The sequence below is a fragment of the Hakea prostrata genome, unplaced genomic scaffold, assembly GCF_041222555.1.
Source record: "Hakea prostrata isolate BN-2017 unplaced genomic scaffold, UWA_Hpros_2 contig_219, whole genome shotgun sequence".
Taxonomy (NCBI): Eukaryota; Viridiplantae; Streptophyta; class Magnoliopsida; order Proteales; family Proteaceae; genus Hakea; species Hakea prostrata.
Window position 1 is genome coordinate 1,923 of NW_028291338.1, and position 26,873 is coordinate 28,795.

A 26,873-nucleotide genomic window follows, 5' to 3' on the forward strand; every position below is an offset into this window, starting at 1 on the left:
TCTAATAAATAGCCCAGAAATAAAAACCCTCTCTTATATAAATAGTTCAAAGCCTAGATGACTTCCCGCAACAGATTTGCCATATTTATCTCTATGAGATAACCATTTCACTGAAACTCAAAGGGGACAATTAAAAGCAATAACTACATCTGAAGTGCCTGAAAAGTGAAAAAAAACTAAAAAGCATTCATACCTACTGTCACTTCAAATTCAGACAACGCAAGGCCGTGCTGTGACATGAATGAGGCCCAGCCCACCTTGACGTTCTGGGCCTTCATAAATTCTCTCAGCTAGAAAGATATACACTGCATGTACATCTAACATTAGCGGCCGGTTCAAACTTGGACCAACACAAAATGGTTGATCCGGTTAGACCCTAAGAAGCTCTGCGCTGACGCGAAGCCCACTGACCAAGCCCAAACACCCAAACCTGTGTAGATCGAGCTCTGATGTGAGCTTCAGCGGTTCTTCGCTACTTCAGTTTTATGGGCTAAAATCATCAAAAGAACCCATCGAAGAGCTCATATAGTGTTGGATCTCACTTGAGCTTTTCTCCGAATTCGTACGAAAACCAGGTTCAAATCAACGAACCCCAAACCCTTCCCTTTTCCCCCAAGTAATTAGCAGCTAGGGTTACCAAAATCCTATCATTCTGCGGTTTCTACCAGTAGACGAAGAAATCCGATGATCTTCGTTTTCCACATATATAGTGAATACTAAACAAAAACCAGATCAAATAAACAAACCCATAAGCGAATGAAACAAAACCCAACAAAAGATAATCATAATCAGTATTAAGAACAGAACAAACAGAAACCCAGGTTCATATAGAAAATCCAAAGTTTTGAAAAGAAAAACGAGCTAGGGTTCTCACTTTTACCAAGTTTCGAGAGGAGAAGCGCTGGAATTAAGTAGACGGAAAGCTCAGGTCGCGGTTCGGAATCTCGCCGGCGAAGGAAATCGATCTAGGGCTTGGAGCGGTGAAGGAGAGGGAGAGAGATAATGGGCTTGAGCCTGAAAACCTAGTTGGACCTGAAGCTATGGACGGCTATGATAATGGAGAATGAATTGAAATAAGGCACAAATTACAAGGAGCCCACAGGATTAGAGTAATGGAGTTTATTTTATTTTTATGTTATATTATTTTTTACTTGTGGGCCCCACATAATTTGTGGTTGTAAGGCTATCAGCTCCCTTATCAAGGCAAATAATCCACAATTTTTAATGGAGTTCATTTTAGTGTATAGACACTAGATTAGATCAACCAAATATTGAATAGATTAAAGGGCTTGACTTAATTCATTCTACCATCTTTGGAGCTTTTAGCATTCTGTTTAAACATTTGGTATCAGAGCCAATAGAGTGAAAGTTGTCAACAAACCTACTTGAGTCAACTTATTCCATTAACTTTAAAACCTTCTAAATTTAAAGTACAATAAATATGTGGGATAATATTAATTGTTCATAAAAAAGAAAATCAACTTGAATTGATAGCCACTTGATTTCTCCATTGGCAACCCAATTAAGAGGTTATGTCAAGCACAAAAAATGCTGTCTTCTAAATAAGAAAATATTTTATTCCATATGCATATACCACTTTGGTGATACAAGAAAATTCGAAGTCTATATTCATTGTCTTAGAAAATAATGGATTTCATTCGGAGCCATATACATGGAGACTTAATTAAGATGATAAAATGGAAATATATTGAAAGGATGTACGTGTTATTCCAAATTTAAAGATTCTAATATTTTCTATTTTCATGTACCTCTGTCATGGTCTATAAAAAGGAATTGTCATTTCATGAATCACATTTTTTTCTTTCTTTTTCGCTTGACGTTGACATGAACAATGATCTGAATATTAGCACCCATAAAACCAAAAAAAAAAAACTATGATTCGTAAAGCATCAAATTCAGAATATTTCTTTATTTTCTTTAGCGTGAAGATAATGTTAAATTTCAAAAAGATGGAAACACAATTTCAATCTCATTTGTAATCTTAGAGTTATTTTACGGTGAATTTCTTAAGCATGTGAAAGCCAGCATAAATCCTCTGCTTTCGGGTCTTACGTTTGTCCGTGCGTCCAGCTAATAGATGCCTTGGTTATGGATACTACGAACAGGACATCTAACAGCTAGACAGACACAGATGATTTGAACTCTATAAAGGCACCAAGAACCAAGAACCTAATCAGATTGATGTGATCAATATTAGGTCTATATATCCCAACATCACAAAATGAGGCAAATATTTTTCTACTGACATTTTTTTTCAGATTTCAATATTAAGATCTGATGATCAAGCCTAATTAAATTCAGGGTTTCCATCAACATTAGTATTTTATTGACCACATCAATAAGATATCCCTAGAAATATTAGCTATATTCAAAGCTTATTGCTCTAGCAAATCATGTGGTCTCATATGTAAGAGCAATCTTCACCACAAAACAAAAACATGTAAGAGCAATCCATACAGAACCAGATATAGGCACCTGACAGGCAACAAACTGATCTCACAACTAGAATCCCTCTATTTTTGACATTGTCTCAGATAGCTCTTCACAAGGAATATGAAGAAACTCAGATCAAAGTTTTCTGATTCCTCCAGTACTTAATCCCATGAATTTAGAGCTACATTAAAGTTGGGTTTTTGAATGCTGATTCAATGGTTCCTCAAAATGCTTTAGATTCAGAACCATTTCAAAGAAAATCCATGATGAAACTGAAAAATGAACAACAGTAGTTTGAACAAAGATGTATGATTGAGAGAAGAAGAGTTCAGTAATTTCTTTAATAAAAAGGGTATCCATAACTGTAATTATTTTTGAAACTCTCTCAAGCTTAAGCTCAAGCTTGGAGGAGAATAAGCAGCAGCAGAAGACAGAAACCCCAGGTACCATAACAAAAGATAAACAAGTTACCCTCTCAGATTTTATCGAGTAGAGAGTTTTAAGGACCTTTTCCTGCATCCTTCCTCGTAATTAAATATACGATTTTTGTTTCAATGCGAAGAGATCTTGAGACTCATGGACTTGTTAAGCCATGATTTCCAGAACTTATTCCCCTTCGGAGCAGTAGAAATCATCTGCGATGGCGAAGCTTTTGCAGCTTTTTCACCTGGAACTCTTCTTCCAATCGATATGGTTCCCTGAAGTGGCTGCGGCTTCTTGCACATCACAAAATTTCTTCCTCCAAGCGATCCAATGGTAGCCCATGGATTTAAAGCTGCAAAAGAGAAAACCCAGATAAAGATAATTGAACAAAACCAGATTATAAATCAAAACTCAAAGAAGATTGTTGTAATGGATCACCATCGCCTCCGGCATTGGAGCAGTAGAGCAGAAAATTATTAAGATCAGATCCCAGAACAGGGAGACGACCCTCGCGAGAGTAAGATTTAAGGGCGGTATCGATGACACCCATGACGAGTTCTTCTTCACTGACGACGAATCGAATGGGTCCAGCGCTACCCAAGACATTTACAGTGATCAAGAGACGATTTCCCTTGTTCTTCTTGGGTTTCTGCAGCAACATTGTTCGAAGAAATTACTGAACGATGGAAGGTCTGAGAGAGGAGAATGGAATGGAATCGAAACAGAAGAATGGGTGGTTGCGGATCACACAGACGAAGTAGAAGATGGGTTTTGGATTCTTTCACGGATCAAGGCCGAGGCAGCGATAATACCATCCCTGCTTGGAGGCACCAAATGAGAAAACAGAGGAAGTAAATAAAGAAGATGCAGAGGAGAACTGCGCGGCTGGGAATCGCGCAATTAACCTCGCAGAGTCAAAGAAGAGCATGAAATCACACGCAGCAGTTTCCACCATTAACAACGGCCAGGGAGGGAGTTGTGATTCAGTTTTGTCTGGAAGCGACTGATTTCAGAAAGAGATAGACAGCGAATAAGAAAGAGAGAAAGAGACAGATTCGGGCTTCGAATCAACCAAGGAAGTAATAATTAATTAATGGAGTAAGAGAGAGAGAGAGAGAGAGAGAGAGAGAGACCGAGAGGGACGAATTGAATTGTAACTTTTGACAAAGACACAGAAGAGATTTATGATTTCAATCCCAAAATTTTTTGAGTTGAAGAATATTAATCCTCTTCTGGCCTTTTCTCTGTCTCTCTCTCTTGGGGTGAGTTCTTAATTCAGGTATCAGAGGTACCCAGTTTGGGATTTGTGGGTTTTTATTTATATATCTATATATTTTTTTATAAAAAAAGCATTGTGTTGGAAAGGAAAACGTGTGTGGAACACCTGGATGGTTAACCAACCATATAAATCAGGGAGTGGAAACAGGTCAAACGGTCACACACATAATTGACTGGGCCCTCCTTATCAGGAGTCAATTCTTGTTTAGATGGTTTAAACTTGATTTTGGGTTGGCAAATTTTATTTTTAAAAAAAATAGATAAAACTATATAAGCAATGGTTCTTGATATAATTGTGTGTGATACATGATTTTTCTCAACAATTGCATGAAGATGTAAACAAATTCTGTATCATTCACGTTTTTGTCAATTTCATTTAGAAAAAGATAGGACATTAGTCTTTTATTGTTTTGAGCATAATCATTACAGACATAATTACTCGCATGAGAGGGTAGGGATGTTAATTGTTCTGTTCATTTCGGCTACATTAGTTTTCAATATCAAGTTAAATCAAAATTAAGTATATTTGATTTCGTGTTATTTTTCTAGTTTCGTGTTATCAAGTAATAGTTTTTCAATGCTATGATATTCGTATTTATTTATGTAAAATTATTTTAAGATATGAACAAAAGTTGATATAAGTTAGATAAGATTTCGATACAAGATATCAAAACCATGAGGTTAGATATGATAATCCTATCTTGCATGACACTCACAAGACCTTTCTGATCAAAAGATGGTCCATACCAATATCTTTCCGATAAATAAAGTTGTATATACTTAGCATTCGAAGACACATAAATATTTCACTGGGGCGAGGAAACCACTAGACAAGAAAGCATGCTAGGTACCACATGGTGCTTGCACATTTTGATGTATGACCTCATTCCAAATCTAACAAAGTAAAAATATAGTGGACAACAAATAAAAAATATTACGGATATCACATAGTTCTTTGTCCATTTTGTGTATATGAATGGAAGATATGCATATTGTATAAGGGGCAATCTTCTATTTGTGCCCTGTGTCCTTGCACACGATATATATTTAAAAAACAACAACATACGAAAATATACCAATGCAGTTCTAACTTTCTATTACTCCAAACAAAAATAGCACCAACCAAAGAAGAAAAATGACATATTCTTTTAGTCAAGCCTACCGAAACTTTCAATACCTCACCCCCCCACCACCAAAAAAAAGACAAAAAAAAGAAACTACGATATCTTTCTCGCAAACATTTTAAACTTGAGGGGCACAATGAATGTTTCTAAAACAATTGTAATTCTTTACCATTTTAACTAGTGATCTTAAATGGATAAGGATTGAGACATCAATTTTAAATATAGAAACATTCTACTTGTAGTAGGTTTTCATTTAACTAAAGAGGACACTCCACTGAAACCAGATTTAGACTACTTTCGGCATCAATTTTCATTCTCATTTTAACTCTATTAAAAAAAAAAAATCAATACTAAAAGCCCTTTTTGATTAATAATAAAATTTTATTCAATACCTATTGTAATACTTTTCAAGTGAGACGCAATTGGTTAAGTAATCCAAGAGAGAATATACGAGGAGAAATATGTTTTTCTAATATTTTAGAGTAAAAGACAGTCTTAACTTTATTTTTTTTTCATTCTTTTCAATACAAATAAGTTCTATAATAGAAATCTTTTTTGGTAGAAGTTTTACAATAGTTATTAAACAAACTTTGAACTACTCTTTTTGTTTCACAACCATTCATTTGTATTGCTTGCTGTTTCAACTTTCTTACTTTTAACTAATAAAATTTGCAAATCAGGTGGGTGCGCTTCTAGAGCATTGAAAGGCAATCTCTTATTAGAGGCAAAATGTCCTAGAAGGCCTATGGTTCAAGGGGTATTTTCATTCCTCAACATGTAAGTTTTAAATTATACTATCACTCTCAAATGGCATCAAGGACCTCTAGACCCAAACACAATTTTTCCCATAAAAGTGATATAGTAAGATTTTAGCCTTCACTAAAGGAACCCAAACGTAATTTTTATTTTTATTTAAATAATAATAATAATAATAATAATAATAATAATAATAATAATAATAATAATAATAATAATAATAATAATAATAATAATAATCTTCTACCGGTTAGAGCATACTCAATACAAACAAGGACTCATATGAGAGGGGAGGGGTGTTAATTCGTGGTTCATTTAGGTCATAATGGTTTTCAATATTGAGTCAAATCAAAATCAAATTATATTGGTTTGTTGTTATGAGGTAATTACTTTTCAATATTATAATATTTATATTTGTCTATCTAAACACAACTTGATATAAGTTAGACAAGATTTGGGTACAAGAGATGAAAAATCATCATCGAGATATGATAATTCTATCTTGCGTGACACTAACAAGACCTTTCAGATCAAAAGACGATCCCTACCACTATCTTTCGAGAAATAAAATTGTATACACCACATTCAAAGATACATAAATGTATCACTGACTGAGGAAACCACCAGAGGAGAAAGCATGCTAGGTACCACTACCACATAATACTTAGCACATTTTAATGCCTGATTCCAAATCTCACTAGAGTAAAAATATAGTGGATATCATGTAAAAAATAAAACGGATACCATATCTAGTTATTTGCCTATCTTATTGGAAGAATGAAAGATATGCAAATTGTATTATTTTTATCTGCACATCAATGATCTCAGCACACAATTTATACTTAAAAAAGCAAGAAGATATGAAAAGATACCAATGCAATTTCAACTTTTGACTACACAAAACAAATATATCACCAATCTAGGAAGGGAAATTTGTTTTTATAGCTTCTTACAAAAAATAAAATACTATAAAACTATAGCTTTAATTCAGATTATTCTAGGCCATCCACTATGGATTAATGCTGTCGTCCATTTAAGTAGATCTGCTGCTCTAAGGTAACAATAAAGAGGCCTGTACGGTTGTACCATGGAGAGTAGTCAATATGCTTTGTGTTAGTGGTGGAGCCAAAAACCTTTATCTCATAATATTATTGACCAAATCCATCCTCGAATCTATCATATAAATGGTGTACCCTAACAATGCTCTCGAACATGATTCCTTTAGATCAAATTCTAACCTTCAATTCCAATAACTTCAACAAAGATAAGATCACTTTTACTTAAAAAAACATAAAAAGAAAACAATTTAGTTTTCTTCTTTTCCCATGAATTGTAATCACCTTGTGTTTATGTTTTACATTGTGGGTCTTGATAACTAGTATAGCTCAGAATTCCAACAAAAAAGACAATCAATATTTTTTGAAGTTTGAATTCTCTATCCAAGATAGTAGAGGACTATGTTTTCTTCACACTTTTTCATCAATGTATTGAAGGAGAGCCTATGATCACCTTGTCAGAGCGGAAGTAGATCATCCTTCCTAATGTGTGATGGAACAGTTTGGGAGGATCAAGTGCAATCCTCTACCCGACATTCAGATTCATTTTCTCCTTCAACTATTTATCATTCACCACAAAGCTTCAGAGAGTATTTTGGTGAACATCTTGAAAGCCTTAAAGGGTAGAAATAGAAATAGAAAATGAATGATGTCTATGGAATTGCAAGAGCTTAGCTGCTCCTTGCCTTCACTTCCCACACAAGTAGAAATAGAAATATAAATAGAAATATAAATAGAAATGGAAATAGAAATAGAAATAGAAATAGAAGTAGAATCTTGTTGCATAGATATCTCCATTCTTTTCACCACAAGCTCTTACTCCTTTGCTCCTTTTTGATGAAAACAAGGAGAAGAATCCCTAAGTTTCTGTTATTCTGATGTTTCAGGTCATGTGATTGACGAATCAGAATAGTATCAATAAGGGATCCATAGTCTGCCATGTGCCCAACAAATCACGGTATCAACATTACCATGTGGTATTCAAGAATCAAGAACATGTGCATGCATGGGCCAGAAGTATTCCATAATCAAATCTTGATCAGGTTTCTGAGCGCAAGAATCTGTTAATATTTTCTTGAAGTGCTCCAAGTATTCCATGAACTGTACAAGAGATTCTACTCTTTTTTCTTGATATGTTTCTCTTTAACTTTTACCTCCAAGCCCATAAGTAGGGAGTGCATGAGCTGCCAAGGGTGAGAGGAATCTTAAGCCTATAATGCCACAGAATATAATGTTTTAGCCTTCATGGTAGAATCATCTGCCCAAGCTTTGAACTTTCATTGGTAAGGTAGAACTTGATGTTTCATTCATGTAAGTTTATAGTAATCACCATAACATCGAAAAGCAATGCACAAGATGTCTGGTGTCTTCTCAGGCCCTACCTCTTTCTCTCTCTCTCTAAGCTCCTCCCCCACCTCTGTTCCAATTTCCTCCTCCTCATCTGACCCAGCCAAGTATGCCACTGAGATCGGCATCTCAAGTCCTTTGTCCCTAATTTTGAGGGTCGTAGAAGGAGCAATCACACCAATACAGAGCAGCACCAAAATCACCGAGAAATAAACGAATTGAGACAGCAATTAATTGTTCAGTCTACCTTTCCAACCTCATAAGAGTCAGCCAAACTCGGCAATAGGTGTTCATTTGAAAAGATGAAGTGCAATGGACTTATAGATGAAGAAAAACATCTGCACAGATGACAGCTAATCAATCAATAAACTTCATGCCAGCCAGAAAGAAGAAAGAAAAAAAATCCACCAGTCTACCCAAAGAATGAAAAGATTCAAACAGTGTTTAGACAGAAAAATTGAAAGTAAGACAGCCAGGAATTGTTGAGACACAAACCTTATCAGAGCACTCGCGCTCAGTCTCCATGAATTCCATATCCTACACCAAGCCAATAGAAAAATCAGAAAGCAAATAGACAACATACCAAGGTGCATTAATGTTAGTTGGTGGGTGTTATATGTGAAGCACAATGTGGGAAGGACCTTTATTTATACATAAGATTTATCAAATACACAAAAAACGAAATCTTCCCAATGTGGGAATCTTACAAGAAAAATAATATCTAGTAATATCCTAGCAATCTACCCTCAATAAGGAAAGAACATAATAGGAAACTAAGTCTACCCAAATCAACCAATAGTCCAGATCTCCTCAAATAGATTTCTCCTCACAAGACATACAATATCCAAAGGTAGATCTCTGATCATCTAGACACCCTGCCTAGTTTGCATGTGTATTCCTCAATTTTCAAGTGTTTCATGAGCTGAAATTAGATTTTCTTTTCCTATAGTAGCCTTCAAATACCTCAAGATACCATATGATGCATCCAAGTGTGAAGAGTAGAGATCCATATACTGGCTAAGAAAACTGACTGCAAATGTGACGTCTAATCCAGTACGAGACAAATAGGTCAAGTTCCCTACTAACTTTTCGTAACTTATTTTGTAATGGTTCTCCTACTTTTGCCTTCAAGTGTAGGTTAGGTTCAATAGGAGTTTTTGCAAGCTTACATCCTAACATTCTAGTCTATACCAGTAGTTCTAGAGTATGCTTTCTTTGATAGAGGGAAATACCATTGGCCAAATCTCCTTCTTTTGCCTACAAGTGTGTGTTAGGCAAATAGGATTTTCTTCTGACTTACATCCTAACATTCAAGTCTTCTTCCAGTGGGTCTAGAGTATACTTTCTTTTAGAGAGGGAAATACCATTGACCAAGTATGCAAATTCCAGCTCGAGGAAGTATCTAAGCTTGATCTTAAATTCTGAACCTAAAAATTTCTTCAGAGCTGCAATCTCATCCTCACTGCTCCCTGTAAATACAATGTCATCCACTTAGACTAGAAGTATCGTGGTATGGGAATTTTCTTTCTTGATGAATAGGGTATAATCAGCATTACTTTACTTGCAGGTGTTAGACATGGCCTTATGAAATCTCCCAAACTAAGACCTAGACGACGGCTTAGCCTGTACAAAGCTCTCTTCAGCCTACACACTTCCCCACGAGCTAAAGAAGGAACCAAGACAACCGGCTGTTTCTATCTAGTCACTCCATCTTCTAAAGGAGGATCATTAGCAGCAATTGAAAACAAAATGAATAAAGGAGGAACCAATAAACCAGTTCCCCTTCACTAATAGTCTTCCGAAAAGAGGTATAGGGGAAAAAAAAGAAACAAGGGTGATAACAGTTATAGCCCTCCTGAGTACCTGGATAACTTAAGAAAATACAACAAAAAATAAGGGTGGATCCAACTTACCATGAACATAATTGTTTCAGGCCAAGGCAACACAACCAAAAACATGGGAGGTATAATAAAGGCAGTTGTCCCTAAAAGAACTCCAAAGGGGTAGCGCTGTTGCAAAACATGGGAGGGCATTCGGTCAATCAAATAAGCTGCAGTAAGGACCACATCTCCCCAAAAACATGGAAGCGCATGCATAATAAACATCAAAGAATGAGCTACCTCAAAAGGTGTCTATTCTTACCGCTTTGCAATCTCATATTAAAGAGAGGTGTCAACACACCCCAAATATCTCATTCAATCATCACTACATAAAATTTTTACTATGCCACCAAACAACATACAAACCATTATATGAAAATTTTGGAAAAAATAGCAAACATCACTCTTTTGGTAGAGCAAGTAGATCTATGTGGTCTTAGTGCAACAAATCAACAAAGTTAACAAGCCATCGAAGGCAAGAAAAAGACAGTTTGAGGAAAGACCCCAAACATTAGAATGAATAAAGGTGAAAGGAACATTACTAACATTATCAGAGACTAGATAAACGTGTCCAGATTGTTTGCTAAAATGTAAGCATCACAACGAAGGAGCTGATGGTAGAGGAAATAACCTAGAGGAAAACTGGTAGAGGAATGTAGCCTAGCGATGCCACAATACAAGGTAAAAAGAGCAAGAGAAGTGGAACTAAAGGCCATAGAAGAGTTGATGGAGACCCATATAGCAAGTAGAGCACCCCTTGTATCTACCAAAGCCAATTTGATGCCCCATCTCCAGGTCCTTTAACACAATAAGAAGAGAAAAAAGTTAGGCTACTAAAAGATAAAAGGCTAACCAAAAATTTAGGAACGTGAAAAATAAGAGATAAAGTAAGAGAAGTAGTCCTCTCCAGAGATACAAGAAAGAGACCCATTGGCGGTTTGAACAACTTGAGTCAACGAAAAGGAAAAATAAGTATAAAACAAGATGAACTATTATTATGGTCGGTTTCCCAAGAGTCAACTATCCACGAGACACGAGAATCACTTGTATTGGGCATATTACTACTATAACAAGCCACTAACACAGATTTGCTAGAAGTCTGAGAAGCCACCATTGTTGTCCTACGACTGTCCTTAGTGTCAACTATGGCATGGGCTTGCTTGAGAGAAGGAAAAGGTTCCTATGAGGATTTGAGCATGTACCTTATCATACTAAATGTTGAGACCCGCCAGAGATTCATATATTTGAAGCTTGTCCCCCGATTTTTATAAGCAGCAACATCAGGGATTAATAGCCTCGAAGAGCATTATAACATTGAGACAAAGTAAGCTCCTGTTGCAGCTGTTGTATAAGTCACCTAAGAAACTTTCCAAATTGTGGCAGCATTAGGAAGAAGAAGGCAACTCTTAGTAAATTTGATTCAATGGAATAGAGGAAGAAATCCCATAACCAAGAACTCGTGAGTCTCCCACTTGTCTCCACCATAAGAAGAGGGATTGGCAACAAGAGGGAAAAACCACGATCTCGTGAAACAGAAGAAGCACGAGAATCCTCCATACCAAACGTACCAAAAGAGGCAAAGGCAACGGAATCAGGAACCGAAAAACAGATCAAACGCAAAGAAAAATAACCTTGGTAGGAAAAAAGTATGCACCACCATAAACAAGGCATAAAATGATTTTTAGAACCTGGAAAAAGAAAGAAAGTATAATGCAGGAAGCAGAAAGCGATGGCAAAAGAAGACTTGAACAAGGTGGGGAATGACCTGTGAAATGTTTTCATTAATTTAGTCATCCATGTTAGAGTAACATCTGAAATGTTTGTAAGGAGGCGAATGTCAAGTGTCAAGATAATTGCCATACAATATGACTTTCTACAACCTTAATCCATTGAAAGAAGACTATAGATTAAGTATCATTAATTGGTTTAGTCATCCGTTGAGCTGGGACAAGATGTGCATGCTAGGGTGCGTGACCCCCTTGAGATTTGCTATCCTCATAAGCACCTCCATTGTAATTCTACCGCGGAGGATCTCAATTAGTGATACCCAATACAAAGTCATGTTCCAATTGCAAAAGATAGTAGAAAAGCATTCAGTGTCACAATTATCGTGCCACATGATTTCAGCGATAAATCCTAGCATACGTAAGTGATTGGATATACTTTTGCAAGGTTGAGGTGATATCATGGTTTAGGGTTTCAGTGAAATTAGGGTTTTGAAAGAGTCAAGAATTTAGGGGCTAAAGGGTTCCTTGGCAATATGGTTGTGAAGGGATAATACAATGAGGAAAAATTTATGTTAATGTTTTGTAGTTAGATATGAAACCCATCTTATGGGACATATGGGGTAAGCCCCTTGAGATCAAAGTTTAGGTCACTCCGTGTCGAAATGGGTTGAAACCTGGAGGGATCGTAGGGAGACACGAGATAAATTCCTCGTTTTTTGGGTCTTGGGAACTATAAAAACCTAAGAAAATAGTTACATCTTGAAATTGGAAGGTTAGAATAGGGTGGAGTTTGGATTTCTATCATTGAAACAATATCCTTTATGTACGCATTCATAACCTCTTTAATCTTTCCTAATATGTCCAATGGCATCACTGCCCTTGATTTGATTTACCACTAGTTGTGAATCGGTTCTCACCTCCACCTCCTTAACTCTTAATACTTGGTAACCTCAAGGACCTACCAAAATTCTCTGATTTGATTTACCACAAGCTGTGAGTCCCTTCTCACCTCCAGCTCTTTAACTCTTAATGTTTGGTAACCTCGAGGACTTGCCAATATCACTTCATATTCGTCTTCAATAGTTGAAGCCTTGAAGTTGAATCTTAAAGCATAGCTGATTTCTTAAAGTTAATCATGCCCTAGATCTCGAGTTATTACTAGAGGCGTTATAAAAAGGATCCAGACATAAACTGGAGTCTGTTAATTTACAAGTAGAGGGACACTACTTTCAGCAACAAAGTCAAGAAGTACTTGTGCCTTTATAGCCAGTCAAAGCCTAAAATGGATCCAATACTCGCTCAGCTTGAACTACTAGGTGCCCAATCGCCTGGCAACATCTGGTAAGTGGAAAATTTTCTTCAAAGAGAAATCGGACATTACCACGATCGGGTGTGCTTAGAAGTAAGGTCTCAACTTCCGAGAGCCCATTAATAGGGCCAATGCTTGCTTGTCAACCCTCAAATACCTTGTCTATGTATAAATAACCATGTGGCTTATGTAGTAGATCGGCTTCTGGGGCACCCCATCCTTCACCAAAACTATGTTCACGACAACTTGGGAAACTGCTAGATATATGAGTAACTCCTTCTCCGACAATTGCCTTGCATACACTGGGGGATTCCCAAGTGCCTTTCTAAGCTTTTTTTAAAGGGCCATTGGCATTCGTCCGTCCCTAGATTCACACCTTGCTTCCCGATTGTTTAGAGGGCATTAAAGAATGAATTGCATTTTTCATCTACCCAGGCAAAGACATAATTCAATGCAGCTACTCTTCCAGTAAGGCATTGGATGTCTCGTATAGTTTTAGGGGGCTGCATTTGAACCAAGGCTTTAATTTTTTTTAGAAACGATACCCCCTTACGAAAGAATAAAACCAAGAAACTTCCTGAATGATACCCTAAACGCACACTTTTTTGGATTTAACCACATTTGGAAGTCTGTAGTACATCAAACACAAGTTTGCCACATGTTCTGACCGAGTGAATCTTTTTCACGAGCATATCGTCCACACACACTTTCATGTTCCGCCCGATCTGCTCCCTAAAACTTTTATTCACGCTCCTCAGGTAAGTTGCTCCTGCATAATTTAATCCAAATGGAATTACTCAATAGTAGTGGCTTTCTAGGCAAGTCATGAATGAGAAGTGTGCTTCTCGTCATCTAGGTTCATCAATATTAGATTGTACCTTGAGTAAGCGACCATAAAGCAGAGCACTTCATTAGCTATAGTTGCATCAATGTGGAGGTCAATTCTAGACAATGAGTAGTAATCTTTTGGGCACGCTTTATTGAGGCCTATATAGTGTGCACATTCCCCACTTCCAGGTGGGGCATTCAATCGGCACAAGAAAAGCCAATTGTTCTAGCTCTCAGCCTCCCCTCGAATTTTATCGTGCTTTTTTAGATAAAAGTTTCACCTTTTTTGAATGACAGGGAAAACATCTTTCTACATCTGGAGTTTTTTTTCTCGTACCCTCCTATCTATCTCGGGTATATCCTTAAATGACCAAGCTAAAATGTCCAAATTACTCAGCAAGAATCCATCAATTCTTTCGGCAAAAATTTGGGCCGCTTAGACCCTATCATCGTCCCTCGAACTAGAATGTTAAGGTGTCGCAAAATCCGCTCTAACTTCTTGAATGGTTCGCCCTTTGCCAGTTCTCTTTATCCCGATCATCGAGAGCCTCAATGGTCAATGTTTTTATGAATCTTTCAGACCTACGCTTCTATGTTAGGTAGTTAATATAGCAGTTTTGAAATGGCCAGGTTAGACGTGTGTTCACCAACTTTAGCCTCAGTCGAGAACCTGTATAAGTGCGCCCTGTAAGCGATCATCATGTCATCCTCAAGTTTCAGCCATTGAAATCCCTTATACGACAATAGGTCAAATGAAGACCAGGTATCCACAAGAACCCGATGAACCTTCTAGTTGGCCAACTTGATTTTTTTAATAATTGCATCATCGTTTGAGGCCGAGAGAACTTTTAGATCTTTATCCGTAAATGTTATTGGTTTTGGACAAGATTCATTTCTTCTCCTCCTGGGCAAACGCAATGCCCCTACATATTGGGCCAAATATAACATAAACGGGCGTTCTCTCCCGATCTGCTCCTTTCTTCGGATTCCGCAGTGCTTGAAGATCTAAGCCTTTTACGTTCCTTGGGAGGTGATGACCATAATCTTTGTGTAACTACCAATATTGGTTCATATCTCGGTCTTCAGGCCTAGAGTGAAGTTTGTTAAGCCACCATGAGACCTTATTCCGGATCTGCATCAAAATTTCGAACGGCTTAGTATTGAGTGCGTATACCCATCTATTTTGAGGTTTTTACTCCATATGCTTTTTCCATTCGTCACCCGGGAGGAAATTTCAACATCAAGATTTCAGACTGCTTAGCACTGAGTAGGCATGGCACTTCATCGAAGTGCTTCAAGTACTCCCATGTTGATTCTCCTTGGCCTAGTCTGATAGCGAAAAGACTTTTAGACGTTATTTTACTCCAAATTCCACTTCTGAATAGAGCAATGACACTGCTAGCCAGTTCTCGAAAATTGTGGATCTCCAACTCTAGACTACTAAACCACTCAATTACAGGCCCCTTCAAAGTTGCCTGGAAAGTTTGACATTGGAATTCATCTTCCAATTAAAGTGGCTTATATGTTCTTGAGGATTGGTCTTCCCTTCAAACGAGGTGAATGTTGGCCCCCAAAAAAGGCTCCTGATCTGCTATATTGAAGTCTTCATCACAATTTCGATCTTCAAGTTTCTATTGAACTTCAGCTACCCGTCGATTAATCGATCATTCCTTCGTTGATCTTGTCCCGAGGACCTAGTACTTTGACAAACTGAATACGATTGTTAGGGGACAGAAGACCATAATTCTATCATAGTTCAAGTCAATTGTGTGTTACCAATTTGCCTTCTTGAATGACTTCCCCCTCTTGTTCCTCTCGTCCCACAAGTCACCTCCAAGGTAAGTCTCGTGCCCGTTTAGTTGCTCGAGAGTCGATTGAAGCCATTTGTAGCAGTCTTTCAGTTTTGGAGTTGTGAGGGAGCCCCAAGGAACCTCAACTGGGTGGACAAGTCCCCTCAGCACTCCTTGTAGCAACGACATCTGGCGCTGCATTTTCCTTCGCATATTCTCTAGATATGCAACGATAGCGGCTATTTGCAGCAGTTCTGACATCCGTTCCTCTAACAGGTTCTATAGAGCTTGAGAGGGCTCTTGAGAGACCGTTGTACCTCGTGTGAATTACCTCGGGGGTTTTGTTCTCCTTCGTGGTCATTTTGCCCAAGGACTTCTGTCCTAGGATTTTGTTGGATGACGTGACTTGTGTTGTTTGGACCCTGGCTGGTTGCTCGTCTTGCCAATACTTATCGTTTCCCACAGATAGTGCCAAACTGTTGAGTTTGACCAATGTCCCAACTGTCTAAAAGGCTAATCCAACAATTGAATAGTCAGAGAGAGAGTGGCTAAAATGTCAATAAGCTGCCTCGAAAGATTAAGTCAGTTGAGGATCAGATGAAGGCACTGAGAGAAGCTTGCTCAAAAGATTCAGAATAAAAGTAAGTTTTTCTCTCCTTACCTTATGGGTGTGACACCATATTTATACCGTGTGAGTCACCTATTTTGTTATCAATGAGATCTTGCACATGTGCCTAATGTTTACGGGATTTGGCTCCTTTTCGTCTAGATTCATTCCTTTCACACTATTAGAGGCATCTTCCCAAAAGTGCTTTCGTTAAATAGGGTAACTCCTTGACCCAACTGTCAAGGCTTTGTCTATGGATCAGGCTTCTGCCCAGATAATAAGCCAGGTTGATTTTATTTGTATCAGATAACCAAAGCCATGTTTGATCCAAGATTTTAGCTCATCGTCTCACCTTGAAATCTCTTAAGAGGAATGGGGTTTTCCTTTTAAATTCCTTTGCACATCCTTAAAAGCCTTAAAAAACAAGTAATCATCTCATTTGGCATCGAACCTATGTCCAACTCACTATATAGATACCACTCCCAAGACTTCTCTCACTCCGGCAATGCAACATTGAAGGGTGAATCACAAATGTATCGCCTAAGTACTCACTTCTCTCACTCCGACAATGCAACATTGAAGGGTGAACCACAAATGTATCTCCTAAGTACTCCCCATACCTAACTTCCTTCTCAGCTCGGTAAGCATTGTCAAGCCTTATTTGATCCAAGACTTTAGCTCACCATCCCGCCCTCAAATCATTGTAGGCAAATGATGTTTCCTTTTTGATTCATCTTGCATTTTTAGCGACCTTCCTAACAAAAGTTGGCAGCTCATTCGGTATCATTACAAAGATCTAGTTAACTAATAATACAAGATATCAACCAACATACTTTAAGCTCCAAAACTTATCAAGGGTACCTAACCTAACAAATTTTAATAGTTGTTGGAGTGAGAAATCATCGAGGATCACGAGTCTATGCTTTATTTATCTCATTGATCTTTTTTTATGTATCCATTTAGATCACCACCTATGATAATCTTACCCTTTTCATGAATTACCACCACCAATGCTTCCATCTGTACCCAAAAACGTAACTTAGTGATTTAAGGTCCATGTGCACTAATTGTGCTCATCACCTCTTTCTCCAACACAATCCTTAATGAATATAATCCTACGGCCAAATATTTTAACATCCACCAAATCTTTCTTTAGCTCAACAACCCATCTCATCTGGCCTCAAATCAATGTCCCCCTCAAAGCTCAAATATTCCATGTTCGAGTACTTCATTGATAAAGGATCCCAAACAGTCGCATTTTAAGCTCCTCCACCTTATCCTAGGCTACTAAAACCTCAAACTTCCTATAAGTTTGTGGAATGAGACAAAAATCTAGAACCCCAAGTTAATGCCATGTAATTAGGCTCTCCCCTTGATCACTTTAAAATCCTTACACAACAGTTTAATAAACATTTTATTTAGAAAAAAATCTATTTGACAGCTATGATGTCCACATTTGAACATAACTAAATGATCTTCCTTTCAAAGTCTTTATGACAACTACATTAAAAGCAAAAGAAATATAAAAAGAGATTCCTTACACTTTTGTCTCCCCAAAAACCACATCCTACACGTCATAGTTGTAGGCAACGCCAAGGCGTCATACCATTCTTTCAGTCAGGCAGTCCTGGTGTTGCCTTGTCGCCTTAACGATGCCTTGTCCTCTTACTTGGCGTCGCCTTCATTTTTGTTATTCTCCATCCTCTCGCCTCGACCATGTCACCTTGACAACTATGCTAAGCGTACACTTTTATATACTCCATATAGCTACTCTCCCAACAATTCTCCTCTAGGAATTGTTTTCTTCTACAGTAGGGCCACAGAGAGGAAACTCTCTCACATATTTTAAGAGATACAACAATAAGACAATCAAACAAAATCACTAAAACATGCTTTGTGGTTAGGCTTATCAATGGCATCCCATGTAGTCCTTACATCACAATCAGTTAAACGTCCTAGTTAGGACAGAATTTAATTGGCTGCTACAAATCCATCAGAAGGTAATGAAATGATTTTCTCCATTCCAACTATTTGTTCTAGCAACAAAATTAAAAGCAAGATCAACATAAAAAACTGAGTCTTTATTCTTTCCTTTGCCCAAAAACAATATCCTCCATGCACGCATTCTTATCTCTTTAATATTGCATCATATGACCATTTCGATCAACCCCGATGATAACTTCTACCACCAAGTCATCCATATGCTCCCAAGAACGTAACTTACCACTTTATTGTTGTCCAACTTGAGGTCTCAGCTCCTTTCCAATGGATTTTGATTAAATTCAAATGCCTCGTCTAGAGGGTCTACCTGAACTTCCTTCCATACCAACTGCCGACCTCATGGAATTCACCCATCCCCCAGCAAGACCCAAAGAAGTACTTGTAGCAGACGGCTCTACTCCAAACCGAGGTTAAGGATGAGAGGAGTCTCAATGAAGCCAACGCCTAAAAAGAAGCTCCTAATTCTGTTGATGCCATTGTTCAATCACCAGAATAAGTTCCAAATTTCTTTTGCTCGGGAAATTTTGTTCTTTTCCGGATGTTTCATTCTGTACAACACTGTCGCGATGAAGCCAGCGCCTAAAAAGAAGCTCCCAATTCTGTTGATGCCATCGTTTAATCACCAGAACAAGTTCCAAATTTCTTTTGCACAGGAAATTTTGTTCTTTTCCAAGTCACCTTCGTAACTCCATGGTTTGATCCCGATAATTTTGGAAATGGAAAATTTGTTTCATTCTGTACAACATTGTCGTGAGCTACCCTTTAACCTTATGAACTGACTTCGCTTAATGCTCTCCTGTATTTTCGTGTAGTTATTCTTCTTACCCCATCTTTGAACGAAACTTCATGTACAAATATCTGAGTTACTACCCAACCTTTAGAAAACATCTGCTGCCATCAATGTTTTTAAGCATGTTAATATTAAAAAAGGTGAGATATCATTAGACCTGGGTTACCGTTCGGAAATTTTACCAGGAGACTTGGTCATGCTCCGCTTCAAGATTGGTAGGTCCATTGCTCCCAAAGGTCCTCTCGAAAGGCCCTTCGTAACAGATTGGCACGTCGATTGGAAGTTTTCTTTGAAATGGTGCCAAAGGTTCTAAGCCTCTTATAGCACTTCCCCGATCGGATTATTGTTAACCCAGCCCAAACCTCGAATGATTGTTTATATTGTTGCGGTTCTGCAATGCTTTACAATTTTGATCTTGCTCCATGTTGGAGGGGTCCCCATATAAGGTGCCAGGAATGACTTGGTTCATGTTTAGATGCATCATTCATAAGAGGAGTTATGCCCATAATTTAACAGGTCACAAAGCATTTTTATCGGAGTAATTGAATGCTTACAATTCTATAGGTAGTACTTCAAATTAACTGAATCCAAGGATCGATCAATAGGCTTCTCAGCTCTGAATCTTTTAATCGGTACGCTCCTGGCATTGTTCCCTTGTCGATTACATATGGCCTTTCCCATGTTGCGCTCAAGTTTCATTAATTTTTCAGATTTGAAGACCCGCACTTTGTTTTACAAGAGCACCCACTTTGCACCTCCGGTTCTTAACTCGAGTGTGGCAATACCCCCTTACTCTTTTTTGGTACCTTTGGTTCCTGTAGTCTGCCATGTTACGCAGATCATCTAGAGAGTCTAGGTTGACCCTCATTCCTAGTTCGTTTAAGTCTTCGATATAGTCCCAATGCCTTTTTTACCATGTTAGGACACCTACCAAAGAAAGCACCTGAATTACGTATGTCAATTGAAAAGGTGTCTTGCCTGTTGGGGTTCGGCTTGCCGTCCAGTATGAGAAGAACAGACTTGGTAATTCCTATAAGAATGCCCAGTTTGTCAATTCCACTTTGCCATTGCTCAGTGGGAGGTCTACTGATGACTAATGATGTTAAATATGATATCTTGTACAATATGTCTCGAATCTGGCTCCCTAAAATTGCTTACCAATATCTATTCCTAGCACCTTTGGGATTTTGAACCGGTAGACGACCTTGCCATCATAAAATTTTTCCATATGCTTTTCAATAATTGTCGTTACGAGCACGACCTCTACCCACTAATATCCATTCCCCACATGGCAAAGGGGGCCGCGCTTAAGATGGGAACCCTTGTGAGTGGCGCAGGATTTTGACATAGCTTGCATTTCCGTACATACTCGAGCGCATCTTGCCACATGGTTGGCTGACAGAGTCCCGACCTGAAAATGATGCCAACATTCTCCCATTTATATGAGCTCCACATATCCCCTCACAGACCTCAGCAAGTGCATGCTAGGCATGTGAGTGTCCCACACATTTTAGCTGTGGCTCTTAAAACGATCGCCTGTAAAATTGGTAATTTAGAATAGTAATCTTTGCTGACTGACCTGACTTCCTGCATTTCTCCCAGTAAACTTACTGTACTGTGGCACGTCTTTCTTCATTCTATCCCAGTCAGTCCCGACGGGTAGCAGTTAGATAAGGCGCACCCCAGCGTATGGAGTCCTTCGTTTCGTCGACTGCTTCCAATAGACATATACCTTTCGGCCCCAGTCTAAAGGCAACGACTCTGCACGCTGAGTCCTCTTTACAAACGGGCGTACTGAGCAAAGACTTCTGCCATCAACTTCGCAAAGACTTGACATCTCCATCACAGAGCCTTCTAGGATTGGGTCCATCCAGCTTCACTCCCGCTTAATTTCCATCAACTCGATTTCCTCTACGCTCGGGCAAGACACCTCTTCTATATATACTGCAGAGTATAGCGTTTTATATTTAGCAGAGGCTAACGGAGATAGATTCTCTGCTTCCTTATTTTCTTTTCGAGGGATTTGTTTTATAACTACACGAACAAAATTGGCTCGGTATTCTTCCACCTTAGATGGATACTTGGCCTTCCATTTCCCGTTAGCCTCATATTCTCTTTTGATTTGATTCACCACTAGTTGTGAATCGCTTCTCACCTCCACCTTCTTAACTCTTAATGCTTGGTAACCTCAAGGACCAACCAATATTCTCCCCTGATTTGATTTACCACTAGTTGTGAATCCCTTCTCACCTCCAGCTTCTAAAATCTTAATGTTTGGTAACCTCGAGGACTTGCCAATACCGCTTCATATTCGGCTTTAATAGTTGAAGTCTTGAAGTCGAATCTTGAAGCATAGCTGACTTCTTCAAAGGAAAATTTCTCATTACCATGATCGGGTGCTCTTAGAAGTAAGGTCTCAACTTTCGAGAGGCCTTTACTAGGGCCAGCGCTTGCTTGTCAACCCCTAGATATCTTGTCTACCTATCAATGAGCATGTGGCTTACGTAGTAGATTGGCATCTGGGGCACCCCATCCTTCACCCAAACTGCGCTCATAGCAACTTTGGAAACTGCCAGGTATATGAGCAACTTCACCTTTGACAACTGCCTTGCCAACACTGGGGGAGTCCCAAGTGCCTTTCTAAGCTTTTCAAAGGCCTATTGGCATTTGTCCAACCCTAGATTCACACCTTGCTTCCCGATTGTTTAGAGGGCTTTAAAGAATGAATTGCATTTTCCATCTACCCGGGCCAAGACACAATTCAATACAGATACTCTTCCAACAAGGCATTGGATGTCTCGTATAGTTTTATGGGGTCGCATTTCTACCATGGCTTTAATTTTTTTCGAAACAATACCCCCCCTATGGAACCATAAAACCAAGAGACTTCCTGAACGATACCCGAATGCACATTTTTCTGGATTTAAACTCATCAGGTAAGTCCATAGTACATCAAACATTTCCTCTAAGTTTGCCACATGTCCTAAATGAGTGAGTCTTTTTCACGAGCATATCGTCCACATACTCCAATGTTTTGCCTAATATGCTCCATGAAAAATTTGTTCACAGCCCTTAGGTAAGTTGCTCCGACATACTTTAATCCAAACGGAATTACTCGATAATAGTGGCTTTCTCGGCCAGTCATGAATGAAGTGTGCTTCTTGTCATCTAGGTTCATCAATATCATATTGTACCTTGAGTAAGAGACCATAAAGCAGAGCACTTCATTTGCTGTAGTTGCATCAATGTGGAGGTCAATCTTAGACAATGAGTAGCAATCTTTCGGGCACGCTTTATTAAGCCCCATATAGTGTGCACATTCTCCAATTTCTTGTGGGGCATTCAATCAACACAGTAAAAGCCAATTGTCCTAGCTCTTAGCCTGCCCTCAAATTTCATCATGCTTTTTTAGCAAAAAGTTTATTCTTTTTTGAATGACGGGGATAGCATCTTTCTTTATCCAAAGTTTATGTTCTTGTACCCTCCTATCTATCTTGGGTATATCTTTAGATGACGAAGCTAAAATGTCCAAATTTCTCAACAAGAATCCAATCATCCCTCGCACCGGAATGTCAAGGTGTCGCAGAATCCGCTCCAACTTCTTGAATCGTTCACCCTTTGCCAGTTTTCTTCATCCTGATCATCAAGAGCCTCAAAGGTCAATATTTTTCTGAATCTTTCAAGCCTATGCTTCTATGTTAGGTAGTTAACGTAGCAGTTTTGAAATGGCCAGGTCAAACGTGCGTTCACTAACTTCAGCCTCTATCGGGAACCCATATAAGTGCGTCCCATAAGCGGTCATCATGTCATCCTCAAGTTTCAACCTTTGAAATTCCTCATACGACAGTGGGTCGAGGGACGACCTAGTATCCAAATAACCCGATGAACTTTCCAGTTGGCATAATCATGTGAGGCTAACAGAAGTTTTAGATCTTCATCCATAAATGTTATTGATTTGGACAAGATTTGTTTCTTCTCTTCCTAGGCAAACGCACAGCCCCCACAAATCGGGCCAAGTATAACATAGACGGGAGTTTTCTCCCGATCTGCTTCTTTCTCCGGATTCCATAGGGCTTGAAGATCTAAGCCTTTTCCGTTCCTTTGGAGGTGATTTTCCCGGGACAGTCCTGAGCATTTGACATATTGGCGCAACTACCTTTTGAGATTACCTTCTTTATTTCTGACAGACGGTGCCAAATTGTTGAGTTTGACCAATGTCCCAATTGTCCAGAAGGCTAATCCAACAATTGAATAGTCAGCAGAGGGCCGGCTAAAATGTCAGGAAGCCACCTCCGAAGATTAAGTCAGTCAGGGATCAGACGAAAGCATGGAGCGAACTTGCTCAAAAGATTCATAATAAAAGTAAGTTTTTCTCTCCTAACCTTATGGGTGTGACTCCACATTTATACCGTGTGAGTTACCACCAATCTTGTTACCGATGAGATCTTTTGCATGTGCCTAATGTCTGCGTGATTAGGCTCCTTGCTGGAAGGTTCTTTTTCGTCTAGATCCGTTCCCTTATTCACACTATTAGAGGCATCTTCCCATAAGTGCTTTCATTAAATAGGGCAACTCCCAGACCCAGCTGTCAAGGTTTTGTTAAGGGACTAAGCTACAACCCGGATAATAAGCCTGGTAGATTTTATTCGTATCACATAACCAAAGCCATGTTTGATCCAATTGTAGCTCATCATCTCACCACGAAGTCTCTCAAGAGGAATGGGGTTATCCTTTTAAATCTCCTTTTACATCCTTAAAAAGCATAAAAATACAGGTAATCATCTCATTTGGCATCGAACTAGTGTCCAGCTCACAAATCCAAGTCAACCAATTTATGCCATGTAATTCAGCTTTTGCATGGCCTCACTTAGCAGTCCTTACTTAACATCAATTAGACTACTTTTTTCTTCTTCTTTTTCAAGGGGGGTGGGGGCAAAAATTAGACTTCTAATTCGGAAGAAAACTAGTAAAGGACAAACATATCAATAGCACTACAAGAGGATCCTCTTCTAATTAAATGATCTTCTCTTTGCACCACTTCCAACTACATGATCTTCTATTTGCAAATTATTTGACTATTAAATCTTTACACTTTACTCTTCCCAAAAAAAATAATCCACTATATAGATATCGCTCCCCCCTAAGCTACACCGCTCCATAAGCCCTTGTCCGCATCCTCCAACTCTTTTATTGAACCAGATAACTTTGAAACCCTTCACCTCTCAATTCCCCCTATGTGAGACCCCCTTCCCTCTTCCCAATTGCGAATATGTTGCCTCCTCCCCCATTATTTGAAACGTCTGATTTCTTTATTTGGAATATCAAGGGACTCAATTCCCTAGCAAAACAAGCGGATGACTCGCGATAACCTATGGTTTCAACTGCGCCGCAGATCGCATCCCCCTTTGGGAAGATAATAGAGCCATCTCTTCTTCCACCCCTGATCTACCCTAGGGTATTGGTGGGGAATTTGACATCATTAGATTCTCCCATGAGCGAGTAGGTGGCTCCTCCCTGGATCCTGTCACGATGGATGACTTCAATGCCTGCATTGATGACTCGGGTATAGCTAACCTCCGTTGGTCGGGCAACCCCTTACTTGGCATAACCGTCGTTCAGGTTCGGCCAGGATAGGCTCTAAGTTGGATCACTTCCTAGCGAATCCTTTTGGGCTATCTTCTTTCCCTTTCTCCGATGCCTCCTTCTCTAACTCCAATCTATTCGATTACTCTCCCTGTTTTGTCCAACTCTCGCCTCCTTTGGTCCAAAGCCGTTCAAATTCTTTGATATGTGGACTACGGACCTTACTTTCACTACCACTGTTCTTGAAGCTTGGTCCAAACCCGTCCACTGTCACTCCCTCCCTCTTGTTGCCTTTGCTAGCAAGCTTTGCGACACTAAGGAAGCCCTCCATTCTTAGAACTCCTCTTTCGGAAATATCACTTCCAGGGTTTCCTTTTGCCAATCAAGTCTTTAGCTCACTCAATCCCTTCTCCGAAATGACCCTTCCAACCCCATCAATGCTGAGAATGAAAAATCCCTCTTCACTGAGCTTTCATCCCTCCTCTCCTCTAAAGAAAGTTTTCTCCGTAAAAAAGCCAAAATCAAATGGCTCGATTTGGGGGACTCCAATTCTGCCTATTACCGTCGATCCCTTAAGGCCCAAAACAACTTCAACTCCATCCCCTCCCTCGTCACAAATAACGGCACTTGCATTTCCTATCCCGCTAGCAAAAAAGCGGAGATCGTCTCCTTTTTCTCCACCCTTCTCTCTCCCCCTTCTTTTCCTCCCTGCGCCCCCCTTCCCCCCAACCTCATTAATAAAGTCATTGATCCTTCCTTTGGCTCCTCTTTCTATGCTATCCCTTCCACGGAAGAAATCCTTCTTGCCATTCAATCCCACAAGTCCAATAAAGCCCCGACGTCTGATGGCTTTAGTATGGGTTTCTCACTTGCCTTTTGGGATTTTATTGAGAATGATCTTGTCCATGCCATCCGTAGCTTCTTCTTTAACCCCTCCGAACTCTATTCTATTAATCAAACTTTCATTTGTCTCATCCCTAAGATGCAAGGAGCCTTTTCCCACTTTGACTTCTGCCCCATCCCCCTCATAATCTCATATGCAAATTCATCTCTAAAGTCCTTGCAAATAGGCTCAAATTGACTCTCCCATCCCTTTTGTGTCCGAATCAGTCGGCTTTTGTATAGGGCCGTACCATTGCGGATAACATTCTCCTTTGTGCGAAGATTGTTCATGACTTTGATTCATTCCCTCCCGTGTTGGCATTCGCTAAGGCTACCCCATATCTCCTTACCTCTTCTTTGTTGCTTTAGAGGTCCTCTCCCGTGTCCTCCAATCCAAAACTGACCAACTCCTTATATCCTCCATTCCCAAGTGCGAGTCCCTTAACCTTACCCATCTTGCTTTTGCAGACGATCTCATGATCTTCTTTAGAGCAGATCACCTATCTATCTCCTCCATCCTCACGACCCTTTTGTTTTATGAATCCCACTCTGGCCTTGGGGTCAATCTCGGCAAATCCACTATCTTCCTCTCCGGTATCTCTGATCAGCTTGGTGCCTCTCTCCTCTAGCTATCGGGCTTCTCGACTGCTTCCTTCCCTATAGTATATCTTGGCCTCCCGCTCATCCACGGTAGGCTCATTGGCCACCATTGCCTTCTAATGCTTGACAATATTCATAAGAAATTGCATCTTTGGAAGGGCAAGCTTTCTATCCTTGCTGGTCGAGTGGTTCTCATCCGTTTTGTGCTCCAGTCCACCTATCTCCACTGGTGCGGAATCTTCTCCTTTCCCAAATCAACCATCCATGCGATGGAATCCTTATTCTATGCCTTCCTTTGGAAAGGGTAGGAAGCCTCTCGCTTCATCCACCCGGTTAGTTAGGTGGGTTTATTCTTATCTTCTCTAGTCGGATTCCTTCTGGACTATTCTTATGCCCTCCCTCAAATTGCCTACCAATATCTGTTACTAGCACCCTTCGG

The 26,873-nt window shown here is 39.3% G+C and overlaps 1 protein-coding gene and 1 long non-coding RNA gene across 2 annotated transcripts in view; both read right to left on the reverse strand.

Moving 5' to 3' along the window:
* Positions 1 to 1,909: 1,909 nt before the first annotated feature.
* On the reverse strand, positions 1,910 to 3,973 carry LOC148998629 (uncharacterized protein At4g22758-like). The gene is made up of 2 exons (XM_089141819.1): positions 3,316 to 3,973; positions 1,910 to 3,229 (listed from the first exon to the last, which is right to left on the reverse strand). The coding sequence occupies exons 1-2, from the start codon at positions 3,536 to 3,538 to the stop codon at positions 3,006 to 3,008; spliced, it is 447 nt and encodes a 148-aa protein (XP_088997945.1). The 5' UTR covers positions 3,539 to 3,973; the 3' UTR covers positions 1,910 to 3,005.
* A 3,400-nt stretch (positions 3,974 to 7,373) lies between these two features.
* Positions 7,374 to 26,873, reverse strand: part of LOC148998630 (uncharacterized) — a 37,077-nt gene continuing 17,577 nt past the window's right edge. Inside the window, exons 2-3 of the long non-coding RNA XR_016171149.1 lie at positions 8,933 to 8,974; positions 7,374 to 8,775 (exon numbers count right to left, since the gene is read on the reverse strand). This is a non-coding gene — a long non-coding RNA (uncharacterized LOC148998630). The remainder of the gene's footprint in view (positions 8,776 to 8,932; positions 8,975 to 26,873) is intronic.